Source organism: Chlorocebus sabaeus, chromosome 10 (assembly GCF_047675955.1).
Source record: "Chlorocebus sabaeus isolate Y175 chromosome 10, mChlSab1.0.hap1, whole genome shotgun sequence".
NCBI classification, from domain to species: domain Eukaryota; kingdom Metazoa; phylum Chordata; class Mammalia; order Primates; family Cercopithecidae; genus Chlorocebus; species Chlorocebus sabaeus.
In genome coordinates this window covers 75,879,102-75,907,034 of record NC_132913.1, presented here as the reverse complement: position 1 = coordinate 75,907,034, position 27,933 = coordinate 75,879,102, and the positions used below count along the sequence as shown (strand labels likewise).

Sequence of the window (27,933 nt, the reverse complement as noted above, 5' to 3'; positions counted from 1 at the left end):
TCTGCATAAATGCTTACATGCATGAGACATTTCTGTGATTTCAAACTTAATAATTCAATTCTCTTAAAAGTAGCTTAGTCACAATACTCTAAATGAAAGATGAAAACTAAATGTCTCACTAGGCTTATTAACTCAATATGGTATTCACAATCCAGTGTACTATATTAAGTTTTTATAGGATATGCAAAGATGTAGTAGCTACATGTGTGCATTAGATTCATTAGGCTAGCAAGATTAATAATAAAAGCCATCATAGAGTTTAGATGAAGAAAATATTATTTTACTTTTGTTAAAGTGACCTTGCAAGTAAATCTTGGACTAAAAGGAACAATCATGGCCAAGTATGGTGGCTCACGCCTGTGGTCCCAGTACTTTTTGAGGCCTAAGTGGGTAGATGGCTTGAGCCCAGCAGTTCAAGCACAGTCTGGGCAACATGATGAAACCCTATTTTTAACAAAAAATACAAAAATTAGCCATGAGTGGTAGTGCGTACTTCTAGTCTCAGCTACTCAGGAGGCTGAGGAGGGAGGATTGCTTGAGCCTGGGCAGTGGAGGTTGCAGTGAGCCAAGATCACGCCACTGCACTCCAGCTTGGGTGGGGCGATAGAGTGAGACTCTGCCTCAAAGAAAAGAAAAGAAAAGAAAAGAAAAGAAAAGAAAAGAAAAGAAAAGAAAAGAAAAGAAAAGAAAGAAAAAACAATAAAGTGAACAATGCAATAGTGACTAAGTCATTGAAAAATAATCTTAAAATACGGTTTATGAAACCTCTTTAAACATAACTAATTATGAGATATACCCATATGAAGCTGTTGTTTGAATTTTTATTAAATAAAGCATGCAAATTTTAAGGTTTCAGCTTTAAAAATTTGTAAGTTGTTTAAAATTGTTATAAAAATAATATACCAACCATCTCTGGCGCTACCCACCATGAAAGCAGTAAAGAATTAAAAAAGACATTAAGAAAATATTAGAAACAGCAGAAGCACAAACATCACAGTTTAACATTATTTGAGTGTCACATCACTCAATCATCCCAATACAGTGCGTCTCACACTTGGTTCCAACAAAATCTGGAAATAGAGGGTTATCCTTAAAACTCAATAAATTTTTTTTCCCAATTTTGGGAAAATATAAAAAATTCATAGAAAAGTACTCTGTATGACCTGTGTAACCCTTGAGAATAAATACTACCACACAAATATTTCTTTGTTACTACAAAAGCATTAGTACCAGATAGTACATGTCCAATGGGTAAAACTAATGGAAAAGGAAAGGAATTGATTTCATATGAAATACAGCATTCTTGCTAAATTATCATGTACCATTTGAAAGTTTCATAGTATTTGAAATATAGAAAAGAAGTAGGAAATCCGTGCCATCAAACAGTATACATGTTGAAATCAATAGAAATTTTAAAAGGTGGTTTTAGTTTCAACCAAATAAGATCATCCATCCTCTACCGGGGTTGCAATTTGACTTTCATTTAATTTATAATTTATTGAATTCATAATCCTATTTTACAAAAACTATAAGGACAAGTTGTTTATAATATTTTTGTCAATATTTAAAAATTGTAAGTTAATACTAAGGATCTAAAATAATCTTTTATGTAAAAGGGGATTAATAATCATTCAACTTGAGAAACACTGTTTCAACAGATTCTTTGAAAACCTGAAGGCATATGTTAAGTAATTCAACTTTTAAATTCAGGCATGTTATTACATCTAGAACAATAATGAATTCATGTATTACACAGAAAATGAGATAGCTACACAGCTGCAGTCAAAAATGAGTAAAAGGGCATTTAAATTAACTTTCTAAGAAGGATTGTAATTATCAGCGATAGATCAGAGTTCACCTATAATTGTTTTTTTCTAGGAAGTGAGGCATTGAGAATGAATGTATTAAGCCAAGACTAATAAACAAAAATACCTCATTCTCCTTACTTTAGTGTCTTCATTGTCTCTTCTCAATCAGCTTCATATAATTGGTGTCTGTCTGGATTCTACCATATATAAACTTTTTGATGAAAAATAGGATATAATAACTTCACCAAAATGTAAAGGGCAAATATAAAGAGAAGACTTTATTCTGGGGTTTATAAGACTATTTTTAAATCATGGCCCATAGTGCAAAGCATTTAAAACCAATTTCTGTAAACTGCAGACCAATTTAGAACAAAAAAGTAAAAGGAAGAGAGAGAAATGAAAATCCAACTGAACTACATTCCTAAAGAAGTTGTCACTGGGTGTCTGCTTTTTAAATAAAAGCCCAAAAGTTATGAACTACAGCTACAATGCTTCTTTTCAGAGAGAATAATTTCAATCTTACAAAGATTTTCCCTCATCTGCCCATTTACAATTTTCAAATTCGTAATTGTTAAGACTGAGATCAAATCTTATAAATCTAATGCAATGACTTTTTAACTCTAGATTTGAAAACAATGAACCATTAGAATCCATGCCATTTTGTATTTAAAAAAAAAAAAAATGAACCATCTTATTGCCATTGTAAATTGAACCATTAAAAAAACCAATGACCTTATCCTTAGCATATGTAGGAGTATTTTTAGGACTAACTGTACATTATTATTTTAAAGTAATTATTTTAGGTGAGTTTTTATAGTGAAAATAATTAAAGGAAACCATAGTTTTGGTACATAACATTCTCTTTGTTCCATATCAAAATGAAATAAATCATTTATGGGCCAGTCAGTCACAATAGTCACCTGCATCTCATCTAATTTTGATTGAATATCTGGAGGGAAATCTGCTGCTCCACAGTTAAATGGGTCAAAAGGTTCTGCTCCAAACAGGTCCCGTTCTAAAAGGAAGGAAATAATTTAGTAAATGAAATAACAAGTGAGTTGGAGTGAGTTAGATTTCAAAGGCAGGATTATATAAATGAATATTTACATGATCAAATGAACCACTAATCCACACTTACACTGTATGTGGGGCTTTCCTGAGCTTAGACAAGTTAAACATTAATAAGGAAGAAAAGACCCATTTTATGATATTAAAAAGTTTTATTATACAGAATTATTATCTAGAGAGCTTTCTGTGTTTTTAATGAAGATTTCTTAATATCAAATTCACCAAATAGCTGATAATTAATATGTTACAACACCTATATTTTATTGAAGCAATTTAAATTTGCTAAAATTAATGCGCTACTCATTGAGGCTACCCTAATTCCATTGATTGATGCCTTGCAACACAATAGTTAAGCAATATGTAGGACTAATTAGACTTGTAAGTAGCTCTACTCAAAGTTCATGTACTCTTATCTCCCCTTTTATCCAGAGAAAATTTTAAAACACATTGTCTCATGTAGTATGAAATATCACCTTTCTAGATAGTCACAATGAGATAGTTTCTTTAAAAATGCCTCCTATCCTAGAAATACATTTCTTTTTTAAAAGCAGCAGGGATGCAGTGTCAAAAAATCTTTCTGTACATATGTTCTAAAGTATGCACTACTTTTTTTTATCACTAAAGAAGTATCAGAGTTGAAACTGATGTTTGTAATTGATAGATTTGGGCCTATTACAGAATTTTTAAAATAAAAAATTCTTAAGGAATTTCTTTCCTCTGAATCAATTCAAATATATCCTTAATTGGAAAAACATTAAATTATATATGAAAATGGGTATTTATAACATATTCATACCTTCATTTTGCAGAGAACTTTAAATTCTCTAAATTCAATGCCATGTAAAAAATAATATTTATGCTACTTGATTTCTGCCATATCCTCTAAAATCACTCTGTGATTCTCATTGTGAAGGAGTCTTACTTTTCCAGTCTTCATGTTTTTTTTCCAGATTCTTGTACTAAATAAGTTAATAAATGTGAAATTTTTACAAGCTCCTTGTACTTGCAGGTATTGTATAAATAAGGGGAACATATAATTTTTCATCCAAATGCAGATACTTTTAAAAAGTAAAAGGAGCATTTTCAATAGTTACACTGGGTAAAAATCTATAAGCCAGGGCTATCCTAATAAAATGGGAATTTATTGTTACCTTATATATAACTGATGAGTATTACTATTGCTGTTATTTATTTTCTTCAGTTCAGTGTTGCCCAGGCAATCAATTGAAATTTAGCTTTCAGAGGATCTTTTCTTCAGAGAAATTTCTAAGCAGCAAAGCATTCAAGATGTGACCTGGCTTTTTCTAAAAGCATACGGTCATATGCATTCACAAAGAGATAATATGAAATTGGAACTTACGTTTAAAAGGGAAGCAAAGCATAAAAGTTTAGAAGATATGCAGCCTGACTATGTGGTAGAAAAAGAAAACCCACTTTCTAAGGAGAAATTCAAGCCTGCCGCAGAAATGAGCATAAGTAAAAAGGAGCTGAATGGTAATAGCCAAGACAATAGGGAAGATGTCATCAGCACATATCAGACATCTGCAGCAGCCCCTCCCATCAAAGGTCCAGAGGCCTAAGAGGAAAAAATTGTTTCATGGGCCATGCCCAGGGCCCTGCTGCTCTGTGCAGCCTCAGTATCCTGCATCCCAGCCACTCCAGCTGTGGCTAAAAGGGGCCAAGATACAGCTCAAGCCACTGCTTTATGGGGTAAAAACCTTAAGCCTTGGTGGCTTCCATGTGGTGTTGGGTCTGCAGGTGCACAGAAGACAAGAGTTGAGCTTTGGGAGCCTCTGCCTAGATTTCAGAGGATGTATGGAAATGCCTGCATGTTCAGGCAGAAGTCTGTGGCAGGAGCAGAGCCCTCATGGAGAACCTCTACTAGGGCAATGCAGAGGAGAAATGTAGGGTTAAAGCCTTCACACAGAGTCCCCACTAGGGCACTGTCTAGTGGAGCTGTGAGAAGAGGGCCACCGTCTTTCAGACCCCAGAATGGTAGATCCACCAACAGCTTGCACTGTGTGCCTGGCACTCAATGCCAGCCTGTGAAAACAGCCATGGGGGCTATACCCTGCAAAGTCACAGAGGTGGAGCTGCCCAAGGTCTTGGGTCCCATCCCTTGCATTAGCGTGCCCTGGATGTGACACATGGAGTAAAATGAGATAATTTTGGAGTTTTAAGATTTAATGACTGCCCCACTGGGTTTCAAACTTGCATGGGGCCTGTGGCTCCTTCGTTTTGCCAATTTCTCCAATTTGGAATGGAAATATTTACCCAATGCCTGTATCCTCATGGTATTTTGCAAGTAACCAACTTGTTTTTTATTTTACAGGCTCATAGGTGGAAGACACTTGCCTTGCCTCAGATGAATCTTTGGACTTGGACTTTTGGGTTAATGCTGGAATAAGTTAAGCCTTTGAGAGATGGTTGCAAAGGTATGATTGGTTTTGAAATGTGAAAAGACATGAAATTTGGGAGGGGCAAGGAGTGGAATGATATGGTTTGGGTCTGTGTCCCCACCCAAATCTCATCTCAAATTGTAATCCACACATGTTGAGGGAGGGGCCTGGTGCGAGGTGATTGGATCATGTGGGAAGTTTCCCCCCTACTGTTCTCATGATAGAGAGGGAGTTCTGACGACATCTGATGGTTTAAAAGTGGCGATTTCTCCTGCGCACACAGTCTCTTCTGCTGCCATATACGATGTACCTTGCTTCTCCTTTATCTTCTGCCATGACGTTGAGTTTCCTGAGGCATCTCCATCCATGCAGAACTGTACTCTTTTGCTTATAAATTACCCAGTCCGTGGTAGCAACTTTATAGCAGTGTGAAAACTGACTAATACACTAGTATTATTACCTTGTATTTACAAATTAGTCCTCTAAAATAAATTGAATACCTAACATGAGCAATGTATTTTAAGTTCCTTAGGGGAAATGAATATAATATGGGCCCTGCCATGTACTTAAGTCTTAAGCTAAAACTTCAGAGTTATATTCACAATGACTTAATATAAGCTAGAGAGAATGCAATCAAGCAGAATGTGTAAAACCCTCTTTTTTTCAGTTTCCTTTTAGACATAGTGACTGATTCATAACCATTGAGAATTATGCTTTCAGTTTCTGTCACAAGGCACAGATGGATATGTATTACAGCCAAAATATTGAAAATGAGCATCTGTTAGGTGTTTTCTAATTAATCAAAAATAGACTTTAATGTTCCTTCCAGATATATAAAAGATAAAACAGAAAAGTAATGAATTTATAGCATTTTAGATACGAAAGAACCCTTACAAAATGTTAATAAATCACAACATTCATATAATTCATATATTTTTTAACTAAAAAAGTCCATAAGCCCTATGAACAAACATATTTTAACTAGCTCTATTAAACATGTAAAAAATTATTAATAAAATTACCACCAGTTGTTTTTAATAAAGTAAAATATTAAAAATATAACCCAAAACAATGATATATAATTAATATTTTCTATTACGAAGTAATACACCAAAACATAATTGTTCAAACAATGGGTAAAAGTTCCAAGTAGAGATGTCGTTAGTAGTGAGTCTGAATTATAAAGTAAAATAGAATTAATGGAAATTTATACATATATAAAAATAATACTTCAATAATTGAAATTGTAAGTAAAGTTGTTAAGATATGTAATTTCCCACAAAGTCTTAATTATATATTTAAAATGTACACAACTGTAACAAGAAACATTGATTTGTTGAGAAAGCTTACTAATCTCAGTAGATCTACTAGGTACTGGAGGTGGCTGTGTGCCATTGCGAGTAGGCATTGAAGACTGGTGAGATATTGGAGAAAATGGAATCATATCAAAGATGTCAGTGGAGGGCGACTGAGGTGTCATACTGCCTGCCTGCAATGAAAATAAATGAATTAGGGTAGTATTTCATATAGACACATTGTAATGCTAAATATTTCACATGCATATAAAATATATGTAAACAGCAAATTCAGTTGAATCATAAGAATTTGCCATTTTGTAGACTGAAAATAGTTAAGTATTTGCAATTTCATGTGGTTCCACTAATTACGATAAATGCTCATTGAGAAGAAAGCAGTAGAACATTTCTGCAAAAATGCTCTCAAAGATGATGGCAAAATGGTAACAATATTATTCCAGATGAATATAAAAGATACAGTGAATTTTTTGGATATATAGAAATGATTGCTACTTATAACAGAGAATTAGATACAGTAGAAACTATTCATATAAAAATATGATTTCAGTAAGATACTCTGCATAAGATAACATTTCAAACAGGAAAAATTAGACATAAGTGAGTTGCCTTCTTAAATATAAACATTCAAATGCAATTTTTTGCATTCTCAAAAGTAGAGTATATTTTAGTTTATATTTATAACAACAGTGGCAACCAACTGATATTCATTGCAGTACATTTTATTCTTGAAAGATTTCATCAAGTTTTCTGTAATAAATAGCTATCTTATAAAAACTAAATTAATAATCACCAATGTACTGCCCAAATCATTGAGTTTTCTGATACAGTCTGGGTCAGGACTGAATACATATAGGGAAAGATAAATGAAAACCTCATGAAAATGTAGCCAAGAAGTAATATCAAAATTAGACATTCATCACTTTGTAAAACAGGGAACAATATGTATATACATGTAATCTCCTTTGAAAACCATCTCACTTGATCAGGGATAAAAGAAAGAGAATTTCCATTTTGGGGGAATAGTGATGAAAAATTTGCTTTTCCTGTGAGAACTTGGACAGAGATTGCTTTGAGTGGTTCATATTAAAATTAGAATTCTCAGAATACGTTTAATTTTCTGATTCACAGATAACGCAGGTGATGAAAAAATCAGGCTTACTGTGTGTAGAGTGATGGGTTTGCTATTCAGCTAAAATAATTGTTAGTACATTATTTTTCATGCAGGAAAATTGCTGTCATCCTCCTTTCTTTAACAATTTGTTTATTGTATCCCCTCACCCTATTCCTGTTACTCAGCAATACCATTCCCCTAATTATCCCATTCCTGTATCCCCTCTCACTTCTATATCTCTACTCTTTTTCACGATACAAAAATTCTAAAATCTTGGCTGTCATTAAAAGCAAAACAAACCAACCAAAAATTTATTTACTTTGTCCCTCTTTAATCTCCCAGCTTCTATTTTCTTTTTCTTTTTCCTTTAAGGCTAAGCTCCTTGAAAGAGATACTACACTTTCTGTCCTAAGATTTACTTCATTCTATCTTTAACTCTTATCAATCTAGATTTGCTCTTTTTGCACTGAACTCTGCTGAAATTGCTTTTACCAATGATCTAATTTCCCAATAGTGATATCTGATAGATCCTTTGAAGTATGTATTACTTTATATTTTTGTAAATTTCTACGCTGGCACCACCCTCTACTTGAAACTTTCTGGTATCAGGTAATCAAAGAAAACAAAAATGGCACACAAAGCCTCCAGATCACATCACATTATTCAAGATACATCTAAATTTTTGATAACTTTATAAATAGCACATTTTGGCAGAATTTAAACAAAATAAATCGGATAATAAAAAGGATTATCTGCTTAGCAAATTACATGCGGTCTTGGGATGCTGCTCTCACTGACTGGCTTGGGAAAGCCACATTTAGAAGGTGGTGGTATTAACAGTCCCAGTGATAGTCTGGAATCAGGTGAGTTGACAGGAGTGACAGACATGGAAGAAATATTGAGACAGGGAGATGAATCACCACTACTACGCCAGAAAGAGGATGAGCATCTCTGAAACCCGTGTTGCTCATGATCAGACATATCGTGCAGCAGCTGTAAAGGAATGACAGAAAGAGAAATCTCCTAAGAGGAAAGGCATGGAGGAAAGGAAAAAGTATACTTGAAATTTATTTGTAAAATGGTGTTTTGTTAAGATGATAAGATCATTTCACAATAACTTTTCTAAAATTAAAACATAGAGTTGATTTTCCTATGTGATAGTCCTTAGATTCTGCATTACTTAATTTGATTTTTTTACTGAAATATTACATTTTTAGATATTTTAAATAGAATATTGCATTCATCACGACCTAAGAGGAAGGTAATGGAGAGAAAAATGAAGAAAGCCTGAAGATTTATTTTGGAGAGGGCTTCTGTAATGAAATGGGAAAAGGAAGGATAGTAATGAGAGAACAGTCACAGAACTAGGAGTAAACTCTTCCAAATAAAATTGTGGTTTTGTAGAATTTTCAAAAGAGCTCACAACATACATTTTATATTTAATCCTCAAAACATTCTTTGAAGTATCAGTAGTAGTAATATTATGTCTTTATTACAATAAACACGTGGGAATTAAGCTCCACAGATTCTTTGTGACTTACAACGGGAATTAAGGTCCACAGATTCTTTGTGACTTATTCTTATATGAGGTAGAAAGCAGATTCAAAATTCAAAACAGTCTGATTCTAATCATCATGCCCTTTCTATAGTCATGAGGAGCTCCAAATGGTAAGACTTTTAGGGGGATGGGAAGAGGTGATTGTCAAGCATCTCAAATAAATCAGAGAGATAATAAATAACAAGCAAGCAGTGTAGTAGGTCTGAACATCAGTATGTGCATGACTTTTAGGGGCTATTTCCATTACAGCATGGAAAGCTACTGTTAAGAGCTGAGCTGGAGAGAGCTGAGCTGCCAGATGTCACAGCGGCCAATTAAACAGCAGCCAAAATGGAAGTAATAATTAAGTCTGTATTCATTTACTGCTATAGTATAAGCAAGAGGCCAGAGAGAAGGTGCCTGCTCTACCAATGCTCCATTTTCCCCACGGAATGGCATTGAGCAAGGGTCAGAAGTATCACTGCAGAAGTGAGCCTTTGTTTCATTACTTAGGGACTTCTGCACAAAAGGTTCCTAAGGGTTTTTCTTTGGACAAGAGACAGTGGGAGGGAGAAGGGAATAGCTAGCAGTAGAAAAGTACTGAATACTGAGACATAGTGGAGAAAAGTGGTCCCAACTCCCTTGAATAAGGTGGTCTCAGGAGAGGCACCTAAGTCCCTCTAAAAGGAGGCCCCTGAGTGGAGTTGCCTGGGCTATAAATGTAGATATGCACAAGAGCATGGCTGGCCAGGGGGCCTGAGTACTAGATTCAATTCCTCCAAACTGTGCACCAAATACAATGTGATGAGGGCACCTTTCTCCCACCAAATACAATGTGATGAGGTGTGCCAGGCAGAGCTTTTGTAACTGCCTACGCTCCGGCCAGAAAGATCCCACATAAGATTCTGGCTGGGAGCCACATTCCTCAGCTGCAAATCACATGTCAGAGATCTTTCACCACTAACAAAAATTCAGGGAGAAAACAAAAATCTGATTTTTTATAAACTTTGTTGTAAAAGGTAGTAATTAAAATTAGTGAAGGACCAACAAGTCTGAGGTTATGTCCTTAAGCTAGGAGGACCCTCTTCACATATTTCCAGGAGCAGAGAGAAAAAGGAAGCCATGTAAAGTCAGAAATTAGGTTGAGGGAAAGCTTCAGTGTGGAAGCAAAATCTCTGCTAGTCTGAGTTATATAATTAATCACTCTATTAATATGCATATGTAAATATATAATTTTTTATTTCTCTGTTGATCTTCATTGTAATACACCTCGATCTATTTATGTAGAGATGTGTATGTACACAATTTTTAAAATCTATTTTTGTTCGATATAACTTACTGTATCATTCTGTCCTTGGTGGCCAACTTTTAATTATAGATTACAGTTGTAAGCTCTTTGTGAGAAAATTTTTGTTTTTTGTTCCCAAATACCCTATGTAACACATTAGTGTAAATGATATTTATTGTCTAATTTATACTAGAGCATCTTTTTACTTAAACTGTTAATTGATAAGGCTGTCTGTACTGAGTAAAGATAAGATATTAAGTGGAAATTGTCCTTGATATTATCTAGTTTAAAATATACATGGTAATACTCTATATTTTTTTAGGATATATATTGGCCACAATTCTTTACTAGGTACCTGAAAACAAACTGAAGGTCAAAATAACCTTACTTGAAAGTGCTCTGTTATTTTTATCATAGTGTTTGCAGTATTCTTACAGTACTACTTCCTCTGGGGAGGTAAACTTAACGTAAATGAAGAATGTATATAATATAAAAATAATCAAGTATTTATACACTATAATCAAGAGGTTTTTTTCAATTTCAAAATGGTAAATCAGGGATATTTAATAATGTCAACTGTTCTGGTATCTAGAGTTTAAGACTCCAGAACTATTCCTCACAGTTCTTCTTTGGGTCATCAGTAATTTGGCAGTTTTTGTTTAGATCACATGGGTCTTTTAAAGTATAGAATTAGGTGTTCTCAACACAAAGAAAAGATAAATGTTTGAGGTGATGGATACTGCAATGACCCTAACTTGATCATTATACATTATGTGCAGGTATCAAAATATCATCTCTACCCACAAACATGTACAACTAATATGTATCAATAAAATTTTTTAAATTAAAAATAAATTAATATATAAAAATAGATTACATATTAAAATCCAGAACTTTTCCCCAGAAGTTAGAAAATCTAGAACGTAGGCCCACACACTTGCATGAAAATAGTTGACTGGTATTGAATATCTGCTGTGTCTTTGAAGTTAGCCTGTGCTTTCAAATTTATCACTCTTACCATATGCCCATTTCACACTCGAATGTCATAATCTGGGCTATATTAAAGTTTGAGTTTTTGATTCCCAACCTAGAAGCAATTCAAGTCAAGGAATCAGATGTTATATCTAATTCCCTATAAAAATGAAATGTAATTCCAGCACATTTAAATATATGGGTAAATTTGGTGCTTGATTCTGTACTAAATGGTTAGGCCTATTCAATAAGGATATGAACGTGCAGACATTAGCACCTAAATGACAAACAGTGACAATTTTGCATTTAGGTCCTAAGGTTCTGGAACCAGTCTTTTTTTTTTTTGGCTGCTATTTTTAACTGGTTGAGGATGTTTATGTGTTTAAGTAATTAAGTACATTGTTTAGAAGAAAAACAGTTCGAGGAATTTTATTTTGGGCTTTCTGTCAGTATTCTGACAGATGGCTAGGAACTAAATTTTTTGGATTGTCCTACAGAAGTACATGGTACCACTGTTCAAGCAACTCCTTTATGTTCGTAGTTTCAGGTGTCTTGGTCTTTAGGAACATGCACAGAATCTGAATTATTATACTAAGGGGAATTCTGTGCAAAAAAAATTATGTGTTAGTTATACAGAAGTTGTTAGGTTATTCAGATATATTAATAATGAGTGTCCATGTTTGAGATTTGTTTTTGCTACACTTTTGTAGCTCTTTTTCTTTTGTCTTTTTTTTTTTTTTTTAAGTTCTGCGATACATGAGCAGAACATGCAAGTCTGTTACCTAGGTATACATGTGCCATGGTGGTTTGCTGCACCTATCAACCCGTCATCTAGGTTTTAAGCCCTGCATGCATTAGGTATTTGTTCTAATGCTCTCCCTCCCCTTTGTAGCTCTTTTTTTCAGTAAGTAGCGTCTTGGTGCATTTAAGCAATGGTGAATATTTCAACCTTGAGTTTTATATAAATGTGATAACAAGAAGAAATATCATAAAAGTGTTTGAATTCTATCAGTAAATATTAAATACATTTGAACAATAATAAGACAAACACTGCTTTTAAGATTAAGCAATTCTGTCATAATATGTTTAGAAATATTAGGATTATACTGAAATTTTATGTTTCACTGTTAATGGCACTGGCAATACAAATATCCAAACACCTTTTAAACATAAAATAAAAATGTCAAGATTAAAATATAATTTATTACAACTACTAAAATGGCAGAGTTCAAAATTATATTTATAATTAAATTAAGAAATAATTAAGAAATAAATTCCCTTACATTTGTATATTAAAATAATTTTTTCTAGTAAAAAACCTGGAAAATTATAATTAACATTAAAGATGGAGAAAGAAAATGGTAGCATAAAATGTTCTAGCAGATGTTTCTAGATTACCATGCTGATTCATACCTTTAAAGTTAATTGTTATAGCATATCTTCAATATCAGTTTTTAAATAAAGTTTAAAAGTAATGATTACAACTTACAGCACAAGGTCTGTGTTTTTTCAGATTTCTAGGTCTACAGTTGGTTTATATTGATCTGTTAGTTGTAAGACCTACTGTCTTACAGTTTTCACAAGAATCTTTCAAGTTAAATGGATATAATTGTACCACAAAGCGGAAAACTGCAACAAGGAGAGGCTAAATGACTTCACCAGGTACTTATGATCAGAACTGGAATGGGAATATATTTTTCTTCCCATTAGACAGGGTTTATGCTTTTAGAATTATCTTGTGCAACTAACAATTATGAAAGTGAAGTTGTGGAATGGTAATCATTTTTTGTGGGCATCAAATGTTCTTGAACCAATTCATATTTAAAATTTATGTCTTTGTTTAAAGATTCACATTCAGTTTGTTGTGTAATTAAGACCTTTCACAATCTGCTCTTGCCATTCTCACTTCAATAGTAGCAGAGAAAACACTAGAGGAAAATAAATAGATACACTGTTTATCCACAATGAAATATACATTTTAGGCTATAATTGTCCTATCAAGTCTAATCAGTGGCCACACAGTTGATTATGTAAAGAAATAATTTTATCTAAGGGTTTAATTGAAAGGAAGACATTTGTTTTACTCAGCAATAGAATCCAGTATTCCCTAGGACTACAATTTTACTCACTTTGCTTCCTGGCAGTAGTCTGGTTTGGTTAAAACTTTCTATAGTCAGAAGGGTAAAATGAAAGTACCCAGATACAAGAATCAAGAGGAACATTTTGACTGAACTTGTTATGCCCACATCTTACAATGAAACAATCTTCTGCAGGCATTCATGAGGCTATGAGGCTATGAGGGCAGAATAAACTCTTTTTTTCTAATATAAATACAGGCAGCACTGCCATATGAATGTAATAAATGGAAATCAGATTGTTCCCAGATAATTAGTACCAAATGGTGGAAAACCTAACCTCTAATCCATTGCCAAACCACTGGAACACAGCAAAAAGCAAACAGCACAGTCAAGTAACGGAAATTTCTCAGTGTATCTAAGTGACTGTATAAAATAAGGATCCAATATCTAAAACCAGGGAAAAGATTTTCACAATTTCAGTGTGATACAGAGGTATGTAATATAGGTACTCTTGAAGACTATTTCATTTGATAGAAAAGGAACCCATGATTGACCCAATCGTGGTGGTATTTAGAAGATATGTAAGCATTCTGTTTAAAAACAAGTAAGAAAATATTTTATATACATTAAGTGTTATATATTCATATCAATTTTTATATGAGAAAGTGAGAAATAGGAGTGGTCTCCATTTATCATGCATATGAAGAAATGGTTTTAAGTGAAAAAGATCGGAAGCAAATATTAAAGATACACTTGTTAGGAATGTCTTAATTTCAGTACTGAACAAAAAAGTAGTCTCATATTATTTTCTTTAGCTAGAACTCAATCACATAAGCTCACAGTGACCAAATTTATATTGGGCATATTAACTAAACAATAAACAATTAGAATACAAAATGACAAACTTTTTTTCACTCAAGCACATGAGACCAGACCTTCTCTATGAATTCCAGATTTGTATATTCAGCCATCTAATAAGCATTTCCAATTGGCTGTCTAGTTGGCAGAAATAACGCAGGCAAAAGTGAAATATTGATTCTTTATCACTCACTCCTCCTAAGTCATGTCTGTTTCAGAAAATGGCATCATTTCCCACATGTTAAGGAGAAAACCTGAAGGGACACTCCTGCTCCTTTTGTGTGTGTGTGCATATACTGCCCTCAACAAATCCATTAGTAAATTTTGCAAGCTCTACCTTCAAAATGTGTCAAAAATCAAGCTCTGCTCATAACCTTCACAGGTAGAATTATAGTCTAATTTACCCTTCTCCTAGACTACTAAAATGTCTATTTCTGGGACATCACTTTGGCCTCTTTACAGTCCATGCTGCATATAGCAGCCAGATGATCCACAAATTACGTTTAAAACCTTCAAGTGACATATCATTGCATTAAAAAAAAATACCAATCCTTTGCCATTGCCTATGAAGGCCTATCAGATCTAGACTCTGAGTCTCTCTTCAATGTCCTCTCCAATTGTTTTGGCTTTCAGTCACTACACTGAAGCTGCAAAGTTCTTGTTACTGTTTTCAGTCTGTTGCATTTGCTAACATTTTATCATTCAGATTGCAATTCAAGTGCTACCTTCTTTGAAGGGGCTTGCTTCCCTGGTCACTTTCTCTAAACAACATTCTCAATCATTCTCTTCTATTCTGCTCTATTTTGTTTTATTCATAGCATATACAAGATCTAAATGGTTACATTTATTTATTGAATTATTTATGTATTTATTACCAACCTTTCTTTCTTTCCCCCATGGAATGCAAACCCTTTAACTTCTGAAATACATAAACTGTGAAAACCAAAGAGCCTAGATGTATGGAAATATTAGATCTTCAGTACACATTTTATAATATTCCATAGCAGATTACAACTGTATCAAATGTATATAATCAACAAGTGAGATAAAATGAAAATCAAAGTGATATGCATTGTAACATATGGTCTGCTATTAAGAATGATTTCAAAATCCCAGTGATGAAGCAGTGGGGCTACGAAGACCAAAACCAAAACTAAAATGTACACCATAAAACTTTGAGGGAACATTTTAGAAGTTTGGAATATTTTTATTCAAGGTTTCGACCTAAAATTACTTAGTTTGCAATTCAAAATCCTTCAGTATGACCAATTCATGTTCATGTATATAACATATAAGTGACTGACAAACTTTCTAAGAAATAACAACCTTCCCTTAGGGCGTCTCTGAGGAAAGTAGAAACATGCATGCACATATGTTCTCACTTAAACAGAGACTCTTTAAAGTACAAAGGTGTCCATGTAGATCATTCTACTGCGTTGGGCCTCACATTTTAAATTTATGATTTAACACAGAATAAGGATATCAACATCAATAAGACTGTAATATATTATTAGGAGATTTGGTACATTTGAATCATTGTCTTGTATTACGGAAATTCAACTTTAACTTTGGACCTCTTGTTAGAGAAGACGGCTTGTCATTCTTTAGTTATCTAATCAAGCTTTGTTGTTGTTGTTTGTTTGTTTTTGAGACAGGGTCTTACTCTGTAACCCAGGTTGGAATATAGTGGCATGATCATGGCTGATTGCAACCTTGACCTCCCAGGCTTACCACAGCCTCCAACTCCTGGGCTCAAGCAATCTTTCCACCTCTACCTCCCAAGTAGCTGAGACTACAGGCATGCACCACCACGTCCAGCTAATTTTTGTATTTTTGGTAGAAACAGGGTTTTGCCATGTTGCCTAGGCTGGTCTCCAGCTCCTGGACTCAAGCTATCAGCCCACCTCTGCCTCCCTAAGTGCTGTGATTACAGGCGTGAGCCACCATGCCCGGACTAACAAAATTTTATCAAGAATGTTTCCGTTGCTTGCCATATCTGACTTTATCTTCTACTTCATCACAAACTGATAAGAAAATAACATCTATAATATTAATTTACATTATTGTTATTTTCACATTACTTTTAATTCCACAACTCCCAAAATTCCATTCCTACTTTTTTCTTTCCCTTTCCCCAAAGAGACTATATTAAAGCTAAGATTAAAGATGTATTTTATTTGACTAGCAATTGCTTAGTGTGAACTATATTGTGTTACGCCAGCATATCCAGATATTTCAGAACATTATTGTGCTTAAAGGTATATTTTTATGAACCAAATTATAGCATTAAATAATTTATAAAGAACTATACCTGAATTAGAGTTTTTTGATAAAAGTGTCACCTTTCTGTGACTTGAAAAATTTGGCTTCCAGTGGGATCAAGACCTGTCTTGGGCTGGTCAGTTGTGAAGATATTTCTGTATGAGGGGTTCCTCTCATCACTAAAAACTCATCAGATTCCAAATTAATTGCATACACCATACCCACCTATGTTGTAATTCAATATGCATAATGGGATTCATAATTCACTTCAATGCTTCTTTAATAATGTATCGATCACTGTCTCTAATCCTTTGAACAAACTGATGAGAACTTTAGTCATTTTGGAGCACTCTAATCCTCAGTCCTCTGAGCTCAAAACAAACACATAAAACCCACAGAGTCTTACTTCCAGGGTTATAAACTCATTAAGCATTTACTTTGCTAGCCGTGGGGGCACTCTGTGAGGTACTTTGTGTTCCTGCTGTGTGTCCTGTAAAACTGATGTTCAAATTTCATAAGAAAGAACAGATGTAAAACATTTCTAACTTAACAGAAATTTCTTTATTGCAGGCACATGGTAAGCTATTAAATAAGATATTATAAATTTACATTTTATTATTTGCCATTTGCATTGTCTGTTTTTCAAATTCAATAATCTGAATCATTAATAAATCTTCAAAAATAACTGCAGGTAACTAATTTTATTTTATTTTAATATCAGGAATTTGGGACCTCATTTGAGTAGATATGAAATAAATAAGCTGTACTTAGTGTTCTACAAGTTTATTTCATAGCTACATTACTAAAATCGGAAATGAAAGGCAAAAATGTTTTTTAATAAGAAGCACATTAGCAAATGCTGTAACAATGTTTTTTAAACCATTTGAATTGGTTAGATATCTCATTAATTTACATTTTAAATTTTAACATTTAATTTTACATTTAAATTTTAGCAATTTTAAAATGCTCTTGAGTTCACTTTCTTTTAAAAATCAAATAAATTCTATTTTCACATATTTGTTGTGAGAACAATTAAAACTACTTTGGCAATTTTCAAGTGTATAATACCTTGTTATTAATTATAATCACCATGTTGTACAAGAGATCTCTTGAACTTACTTCTCCTAATTAAAATTTTGCATCCTTTGATCATCTTCTAGACCCTTTCTATACAACTCTGCCCCAGCCCCCAGTAACCATTATTCTACTCTCTGCTTCTATGAGTTTGACTTTTTTAGATTCCACATATGAGTGATATCATGTGATATTTGTCTTTCTGTGCACGGCTTATTTCACTTAGTATAATGTCCTCCAGATTCTATCTTAATGAAGACGTACATCTTCCAGCATATCAACAATTTAAAAAATCATATGATAAGATTTTAGGAGCTAAAAAGTCATGTGACAAATATAAAGTTAAAGAAAAAGTGTAGACAATGACATTACATGACAAAAGACTATAAGTAGATTGCAAAGTTATAATTTGTCATTTCCACAATGATCAAGGATACAACAAATTTTCTACATATATGAACTAAGTGTAAGACAGTGATTTAAAGACAGTTATTTCTTTTTAAGTTCAACCTCTTAGTTGTAGTTTCTGAAGCATTTTATTTAGATAAATCCAGGCCGAGATGAACACAATGCCTAAAATAATTATTACATGATGTAACCTTGGGAGGGCTAATTCATTTTAAAACATGGCTTTTTCAATATTTTTACTCTTTATATATAACTGGCTCTACTAGTGAGAATTGCTAAATAAATGAATTATGCTTATGAACAGGTTACGTTTCCTTCATATATCAACTTGCATGCTTTCCACTTGAAATAGCTATTTCAGCTAAATGGTCAAAGACACTGAAGCAAGGGTCATCTTGTCATTCCTCCTGTCCTTTGTCACTTCTGAAGCTGACTCAGTAACCCTATGAGATCACCAATGCACATTCATAATCCAAATCCTGACCCACCTTCTTCTCAGAGCAGCGTCTGCTTTGGGAAGATAAAAAAAGTAGGATGTAGTTTGATTAATATGTTTGAAACCTCTTTGCTCTTCTCAAATGTTCTTCCTCAGATAAAGAGGATACACAATGACCAGTTTTGGGTTTGCATCCAAAAAGCTGATGGAGCTTACTTTACTCCTTTGTCAACACAAAAATGAAAGCAACGCTACTCTTCATATGTGATGAATTCCAGAAACAACTACGTTATCAATACTCCTTGAAAAAGTTACTTCCCCTTCATATAAATGAAGTATATTTATTATTATTCTCCTAGTATATTTCACGACATGGCTTATCATATGAATTTCAACAAGACCCAAGAGGATGTGTGTTCCATCTTGGGATGGAAGGTTGAATAACAAATTTGAGCTGATGTTCTGTCCCTTGCAGTTAGAGAGGCGAGAAAAAATCATAATCCTGGTGAGCAGCAAACAATGACAAGAAAAAATAAGAAGGAATATCAGAATAAAACCAGAACCTGAAGAGGATGCTCCAGTACATATATGTCAGTACCTCAGTCTCAACCTCTCTCATCAAGGCCATAGCAGCCCTACTGGTACAAAACACAAAACCCACAAGCCAAGCAATGGAAATGCTCACTCTTTCATATGGGAGGTGGAAAAATGTGAGTTTACAAGAAAGACCATTTTTTGACCCATTTCCAGAGTGTGCCAAGTTTGAAACCCAACATGAAACTTCTATAGAAACATTCTTATTCATAGTGATGACCTTGTGAACGATTCTAGTATTAGATATTAAAAAATGAACATTTTCATTGAAGCACAATAAGCTTCCATAAAAAATTTTGCAACAAATTTCTTTTTTCAGTTCATGTTTATGTTATAAGTTAGATATGATTTTTTTTTGAAACAGGGTCTTTCTCTGTCACCCAGGATGGAGTGGGGTGGTGCTATCATATATGGATCACTGCAGCCATGACCTCTGGGCTCAGGGCATCCTCTCACCTCAGCCTCCCCAGTGGCTGAGACTACAGGGGTGTGCCAACATGCCTGGATACTTTTTTGTATTTTTTGTAGAGACAAGGTTTCACCATGTTGCCAGACTCGTCTTGAACCCCTGGGCTCAAACGATCTGCCTGCCTTGACCTCCCAAAATGTTGGGATTACAGATATAAGTCACTGTGCTTGGCTTAGATATTAAATTTTTTAAATGAAGAATAATAAATACACTTTAATACAGAATATCAGTAGTACAGATGATTCAAACCAAAAATCATCTTCTCCTGAATATATTTTGCCTAGAAAAAATATTGTTTTAAATTCCACCTCCCTCCAATAAATTCCCTTTGCCAAAACCACGTAATAATGATATCATACATGGTATTGGGAAAAGGATTTTAAAACTGTGACAAATCAGACATAAATATTTTAACTACAAGGACTTGAGTTTTGTCTGCAGAGAATACCACTCATTTTAATGTTTGAAATACAATTGCCTCACTCCCAGTGGGAACCCTTACCATGTAATATAAGAAACCAGTTTCAGTCTTGCTCACAGCTGAATTCCCATAATGAAGTTGAGCACTTCAAGGGGAGACTGGCATAGGTCATTAAATCTAACTCAGCAAATAGTAATTAACAGAAATGAAAGAAGAATATGCCACAAAGAGAATAATTATATTATTTAATAAAACTTAAGACTAAGTCGAGGGTTGAATTATGTTAGAAAACCCAGAGGAAAACAGCAACATAGAAAACAACTCTGATTTGAACTAACTAGGTAATTTTAAGTTTTAAATTAAACTGCTTAGCAGCCTTCATCTCTATGCATGTTTACTTTGAAATTACTGATCCCAAAGTATTATGTGAAATATTGCAGAACTAGTGATACAGAGATGTTTTATCACCACAAAATCTTGTTTCTAAGGAAAACATACACATGTTCAATATACTCACTGGAGATGTTGATACTTGAGTTATTCTTAGTTGGTTTTCCAAATCTTGTACTTTATTTTTAAGTTCCATATTTTCTGTTTCTAAGTCTTGGATCTAAAAAGAAAATGATTATTGAATAACTTTCTGTTTTTTTTTCTTGGAATATACCGGCTACAGTTATGAGTAGGAATTTATATTATGCAAAACCTTAATGTACTTTGTTGTGCATGGGGAGAAAACTGTTTGATAAAGTTTGGGAAATGTTGGAGGATTTCAGATCATTGAAAGACTTAAATTTATAATATATTTGTATGTGTGTGCAAATTTTATGTTCCTAATATCTCAACATTGAGTTTTCTTGTTGGACTGTGCAAACTATACCCATAATCTTGGAATATAACCACAAGACAGTGAAACTTGCTTATGATGATTTTGAAGAGTGGAGAAAGGCATAATTTAATTACCAAGGAATCTGATCTGCATGGAAAACCACTTACCCAGCATCTGCTGCTTCTGCTGCTCTGATCCCCATGAGAAGCATCAGGAAGTGAAGCAAAGTCACATGAGAACACTAAGTTCTTGTGGGAATTCAATATAAAATAGTTAAAAAAAAAAAAAAAAAAAAAAAAGCTGTGCAGGGGATCAGGAATGAAAAATTATGGGAACATAGTGAAAGCAGTTCCAATCAGTCAGTGTTGGGGAAATTTAATGGCAGGTCTTCTAAATTTGTTTGATGATATGCAAGTTTCCCTGTACTTACATCACACAAATGTAAAACAACAAGCTTAGTTTACTCACTCTTTTTTGTAACCCTGCGATCTGTTTTCTTGTTTCAACATCTTTTCCTCCTGATTCTAGAAATTTCCTGTATGCCAGGTCAAATGCTTGGCCAATTGTTAAAGTGATCTCTTCAGCCTGTGTAAAAATCAAACAATGATTTGCATTTTAATAATATGTCAAACTTTTTTTGAATTGAGAAAGCAACATTCATATAAGCACTTACTGTAAGACATTCACAAGAGGTACTTCAAAAGGGCAACAGTTTGTAGTAGAGATGTAGTAAAAGAGCAAGGTAGTATGCTAACATAATAACTCAATGCCTACCCAGCCACAGCATTGAAAAAACAAGCAGACTTGGGGTGGGCATTACTGAACAGCTGTTGAAGTGAGAAAGTTGGAAGCAAGAGTTCTTTCTGTCAAAATTCTCATCTCTTTTATTGTATTATTTTTTTCCTACCAGTTTTTCTCCCTTTCTCAAATATTTAGTGCCTATTAAATGAAAGCAGAGTGCCAAATGCCGTTTCTCTTCTTGCTTAGCTACTTATTTCCTTTTCCTTGTGAGGCGGGTTTGTTAAACCCTAAGCAGGTAACTGAATGAGGCTGCCAGGTGGTGTCTCTGGAAAACTTGAGGTATGCCCTCTAAATGGCACACCTGCTACTCGGTCCCAGTTAATTGTTGCCTGGTGGAAGTGAGCAATTCCAATCTGAAACTGTCAGATCTTATGTATACAAGATAAGGTCAGAAGTCTGAAGTTTTATATGAGAGCTCCCAATTTTAAGCGATGGTAAACAGTTTGTATTTTGGTAAAACACAATGCCAGTGATAAAAAAAAATATATATCATCTGAATTTGGGCTTGTAAACAACTAACAATCTCAGATCTATTGATTAGAAACTGCCACAAATATATCTTATGTCCACCAGCTCATTTCTTCTCCATTCATATCTCCACTGAATTTATAATGTCTTGCACATAGTAAAGACTTATATTAAATAGAGATTTATTTACTTAATCAACATTATAAAGACTTTTGGTAAAGGCATGAGTCAGATTTAATGTTGTCACAATTATGCCATAAGACCGCCAGACAACAAGAAGACTGCTAGTAATATATATTGAAAATGCTATGCTTTAACTTTACTACAAATCCTAATAATTTATTATCTGCTGTGATCAACCTAAAATGAAAACATGCTTTGTTAATCAGCTTCTATCATTTAATGGAATTTTTATAGTTCATTATTTAAGGAGGGCTTTAGACAAAAAATACAGTATTTAACCTAGTTAACTAAAAAGTGCAAAATATGTACATAATATTTTAAAGGAATATTGTTTTATGAAAGAAAAGAAAAAAGACAGGAAAGTAAACAACAATGAGCTATAATAAAAACTACTAAATAAATGAAAATGACAGATACCAATGTATGCATGTTCAATGACTTAAACTAACTGGTTGTGTTAGATATTAAGATTATTTGTAACATTAAAAAGTGGTAGAAGTGGTTTTGATAGATTGTGGGATTATGAATAATTTGTTTTCTGTTTCTAATTTCAAATCTTTGGGTAATAAGTTTCTATTTATTTTACGATAAAAAGACTTTTTTCTTCTTTTTAAAAATTTCTTCTAAAAAAACATGGGATACATGTGCAGAATGTGCAGGTTAGTTACATAGGTATACGTGTGCCATGGTGGTTTGCTGCACCTATTGACCCATCCTCCAAGTTCCCTCCCCTCACCTCCCACCCCCTAATGGGCCCTGGTGTGTGTTGTTCCACTCTCTGTGTCCATATGTTCTCATTGTTCAACTCCCACTTCTGAGTGAGAACATGTGGTGTTTGCTTTTCTGTTCCTGTGTTAGTTTGCTGAGGATGACAGCTTCCAGCTTCATCCATGTCCCTGCAAAGGACATGATCTCATTCCTTTTTATGGCTGCATAGTATTTCATGGGATATGGGATATATGTACCACCTTTTCTTAATCCAGTCTATCATTAATGGGCATTTGGGTTGGTTCCAAGTCTTTGCTATTGGAAATAGTGCTGCAATAAACATACGTGTGCATTTGTCTTTATAGCAGAATGATTTGTATTCCTTTGGGTGTATACCCAGTAATGAGATTTCTGGGTCAAATGGTAGTTCCAGTTCTAGATCCTTGAGGAATTGCCACCCTGTCTTCCACAATGATTGAACTAATTTACATTCCTACCAACAGTGTAAAAGTGTTTCTATTTCTCCACAGGCTTGCCAGCATCTATTGTTTCCTGACTTTTTAATAATCACCATTCTGACTGGTGTGAGATGGTATCTCATTGTGGTTTTGATTTGCATTTTTCTGATGATCAGTGATGTTGAGTTTTCTTTTCATATGCTTGTTGGTCGCATAAATGTCTTCTTTTGAGAAGTGTCTCTTCATATCCTTTGCCCACTTTGTGATGAGGTTGTTTTTTTCTTATAAATATGTTTAAGTTCCTTGTAAATTCTAGATATTAGACCTTTGTCAGATGAGTAGATTTTTAATTATAGGTTGTTTCCCTTCTAAATTATGATTTTGATGTATCCTTCTTGTTTTCTTTTTTTTTTTTTTTTTTTTTTTTTTTGAGATGGTGTCTCACTCAGCCACCCAGGCTAGAGTGGTGCGATCTCGGCTCAAACTGCAACTTCCACCCTCTGGGTTCAAGAAATTCTCCTGTCTCAGCCTCCTGAGTTGCTGGGATGTGCCACCACACCCAGCTAATTTTTGTATTTTTAGTAGAGACGGGGTTTCACTATGTTGGCCAGGCTGGTCTCGAACTCCTGCCCACAGGTGATCCTCCCGCCTTGGCCTCCCAAAGTGTCGATGTATTATTTTAACGAGACATTATGTTATCTTCAAATAATCAATTTGTACATTATAAAGAATCATTTAAATGGTAACATTGTTGATTCTTCATTAATGATATTTGGCCTCATATTATTTATTTATATTAGTAACTTAAAAAAACCATGTTCTCATTTTATAATAACATCTTTATTAGGCACTTAGATGTCTAGTAAATATTCTGCATATATTATTTTACTTGATTCTCATTACGGCTCTGAAGTAAGGATTATAATTACCCCACAATACATATGATGAAACTGCAATTTTGTAAAGTTGTATAACTTGCCTAAAGCTAGTGAGTGGAGAAAATGAAATTTAAATCCAGATTTCTGACTCTCCAACCATCACACTTTTGGGGGTGGGGGGTAAAATTTATATACAATGAAATGCACAGATCATAATAAATTTATAAATCATATAAGATACATAATCCCCAACTTATTAAAAATAAATAATATTTCTAGCCTGCCAGAATGTCTCTTTTGCCTACTTTCAGTCAAATCCCATCTATTATGGGTGACCATTCTCCAATTTTTATCACTATAAATCAGTTTTGCCTGTCCTTGATATCTATACAAATAGACTATATAATATGTATTCTTTTGTGTCTGTATTCTTCTGTTAACTTAAAGTTGTTGAGTTTCATACGTGTTGTACATATCAATAACATATTGGTTTTGTTGCTGATTAGCCTTTGCTGCTGATATACCACAAGTGATTTATCCATTGTAATACTGATGGACATTCATGGTTTTGTCAGTTCTTAGTTATTAGACATGAAAACTACCACAAACATTCTTCTAAGATCTTTTTGTAGACATATGTTTTCTTGTCTCTTGGTAAATACCTAGAAGGTAATTGTTAAATCATAGGAGGTCTATCTTTAACATTATAAGAAACTGTGCAACTGTTTTCCAAAGTAATATCATTTTGAATTTCCACCAGCAGTAAGAGACTTTTTGTTATGTCACATTCTCAGAAACAACAGATATTGACAGTCTTTTTCATTTGAGACAATATACTGGACGAGTGATGCTATATTAATGTGTTTTAAATTTATATTTCCCTGTTGAATAATAATATTAGCCCAGTTTCATGTGTTCATTGCCTTTTTTATGTTCTCTTTAATAAACTAACTTCCTGTAGAAGTCTACTGCCCACTTTTATTAGGTGTTTTGTCTTTTTATTAGTGACTTTTAGGAGTTTTTATATAGTCTGGATACAGATCCTTTTTCAGATACATGTATTGGGAAAATAGCCGCTTGCTTTTCCAGTTTGCTGATAGTGTTTATAGATTAACAGACAATGTTTTATTTTTGATAAAGTCCATTGTATTCTTTTTTTGTTCATGTGTAGTGCTTTTAGGGTCATTTCTAGGAAATCACTATTCATCCAAAGTTCATAATGACATTCTATGTTTTAATGAAAGTTACATATAAGATTACAAAAGCTTCTACTTTTATGTCTATGATCTATCTCAAATAGTTTCATGTACCATAAGTAGAAGATAATTTTCATAATTTTTTCCATATATTTAGCTAGTTATTTCAACACCATTTGTCAAAAAGACTTTCTTTTTTCCATTGAATTTTTTTGTCACATTTGTGGAAAAAAAATTAACCATGTATGTATGGATATTTTTAAACTCTACAATACAGTTCATTAATTACTTATTATTACATTAATACCACCCTGACTTGATAAGAGTTAAAGGTAAGTTCTGACATCAGGTATGCTTCCCCAGATTTTGGGTTTCTCTCTCAAAATTAATTTGTTTTCACTCTAGGTCATTTATATACCTTATTAGAAGTAACTTTGCAATTTTTACTAACAATCCCATTGTGATTTTAATCAGAATTGTATTGAAACCATGGATCGATAAATTTGGTAGAATTGACCACAATTAAACTGAGCCTTCCAATCCATAAATATGATACCTTTCTTCCATTACTTTAGGTCTTTTTTACCTACATCAATACTTTGAAGATTTCAGTATGGAGGCCTTGCATATTTTTAAAATTCTCATTATTTCATGTTTCCTGATGCTAGAGTAAATACATTTTTCTTTCTTTCTTTTTGCTAGTAGACAGGCATAATTTAATTTTGTACATGACTTGTAAGCTTTGTTTTTGCTAAATTTGTTTCATAAATCTAGTGGTTGTAGATTCTCAGCAATTTTTATGTAAAAAAGTTGATACTATATCTGCGAAAAAAGACAATTTTTTCCTATTTCTTTCCTATCTTTGTGCCCTTCCTCCCCATCTATTCACTAGCTAAGACATCTAATACCATGTTAAATAGGTAGTAAGAACGGACATCCTTACATTGTTCCCAGTCTTAGAAGGAAAGCATTCAATAATTCACCGTTAATTATGATGTTACCTGTAGGACTTTTAAAGTTTTTATCAGAAAAAAAAAAAAGTCTCTTCTATTCCTAGCGTGTTATAAATTTAGCAGCAATGTGTTGAATTTTGTCTATTAGCGTTTCTGTATTTGCTGAAATTACGGTGTTATTATTCTGCTAAGATGTTGTATTATGTTGATTGATTTTTTGTATGTTAAACCAAACTTGAATTCCTGGGATAAACCTCACCTGGTAATAATGTATTATCTCTTTTATATTTTATATATTGCTGGACTTGATTTGGAATTACTATGTAAAAGAGTGTTCAGTCTATATCATAAGAAACACTGGAATATAATTTTCATTTTTTGTAAGGTCTTTGTTATGTTTTTCAATCAGGGAAACACTGGCTTCATTAAAATGATTAGAAGTGTTACTTTATTCTCTTAATTCTGAAAAGGTTTATGTATAATTGGTATTTTAAAAAGAAATGTTTTACAAATTTTAATAGTGAAACTATCTGGGCTTGGTATTTCACTTGTCAAAAAGTTTTGTCAAATATTTGGACCAAATATTTAATTCCAAATATGTGGGCCAAATATTTAGTTCCAAATCTTTTTAAAAAATATAAATATAAGTTTACATTTATAAATTAAATATATTTATATTAAATATTTATATATAATTTTATATATTCATATTTTTCAATCTGGTAAATTGAGTTTCAAGATATTCATCAATTTTATATTATTTACCAAATTTACTGGAATAATAGTTATATAATATTTATCTTTGTATCCTTATAAAGAATATAGGATCTGCAGCCACTATTTCTAGTATTGGCAATTTGTGTTTTCTGTCACTTTTGTCCCTGATGACTTTTTAGCGATTATTAATTTCATTTTTAATGAAGAACGAATATTTGGCCTTGTTAATTTTCTTTATTGTTTGTCCAATTTCAATGTCATTGATTCCATTCTAGCATTTCATAACCTTCTACTTTAATTTTGGTTTGTTTTTCTTGTTTTCATTTAACTTTACAATGTCAGGACTAAAACGATTAATTTTAACTTTTTTATATTTTCTTATATAAAGATTGAAAGCTATGAATTTGCCTCTCAGCAGCTTTATCTTTTAAAAATTTTGATACATTGTATTTTACAATTAAGGAATAATTTAATTCCCCTGTAACTTTTCTTTTAGCTAGAGTTACATAAAGGGTATTTTAATTGTAAATATTTGTACAAAATATTTAACTTTAAATATGTGGGCCAAATATTTAGTTCCATATATTTGTAGTTAGACAATATATGCTGTGATATTTTCCATTTTGAAACTTATTGAGTCCCCTAA

At 33.2% G+C, this 27,933-nt stretch overlaps 1 protein-coding gene across 10 annotated transcripts in view; it reads right to left on the bottom strand.

Annotated features, from left to right (window-relative positions):
* GULP1 (GULP PTB domain containing engulfment adaptor 1) overlaps positions 1 to 27,933 on the bottom strand; it is a 301,980-nt gene that overhangs the window by 5,341 nt on the left and 268,706 nt on the right. For 6 of the 10 annotated variants that reach the window (XM_038001858.2, XM_007965592.3, XM_038001863.2 and 3 more), the window contains 5 exons: positions 21,394 to 21,510; positions 20,617 to 20,709; positions 8,471 to 8,695; positions 6,626 to 6,764; positions 2,729 to 2,823 (listed from right to left, as the gene is read on the bottom strand). In XM_038001858.2, coding sequence (XP_037857786.1) covers positions 2,729 to 2,823; positions 6,626 to 6,764; positions 8,471 to 8,695; positions 20,617 to 20,709; positions 21,394 to 21,510 — 669 coding nt within the window. Of the gene's footprint in view, positions 1 to 907; positions 2,824 to 6,625; positions 6,765 to 8,470; positions 8,696 to 20,616; positions 20,710 to 21,393; positions 21,511 to 27,933 lie in introns of all 10 variants that reach the window. The other 4 variants (XR_012094240.1, XR_012094241.1, XM_007965595.3 and 1 more) reach the window with 2 other exon arrangements.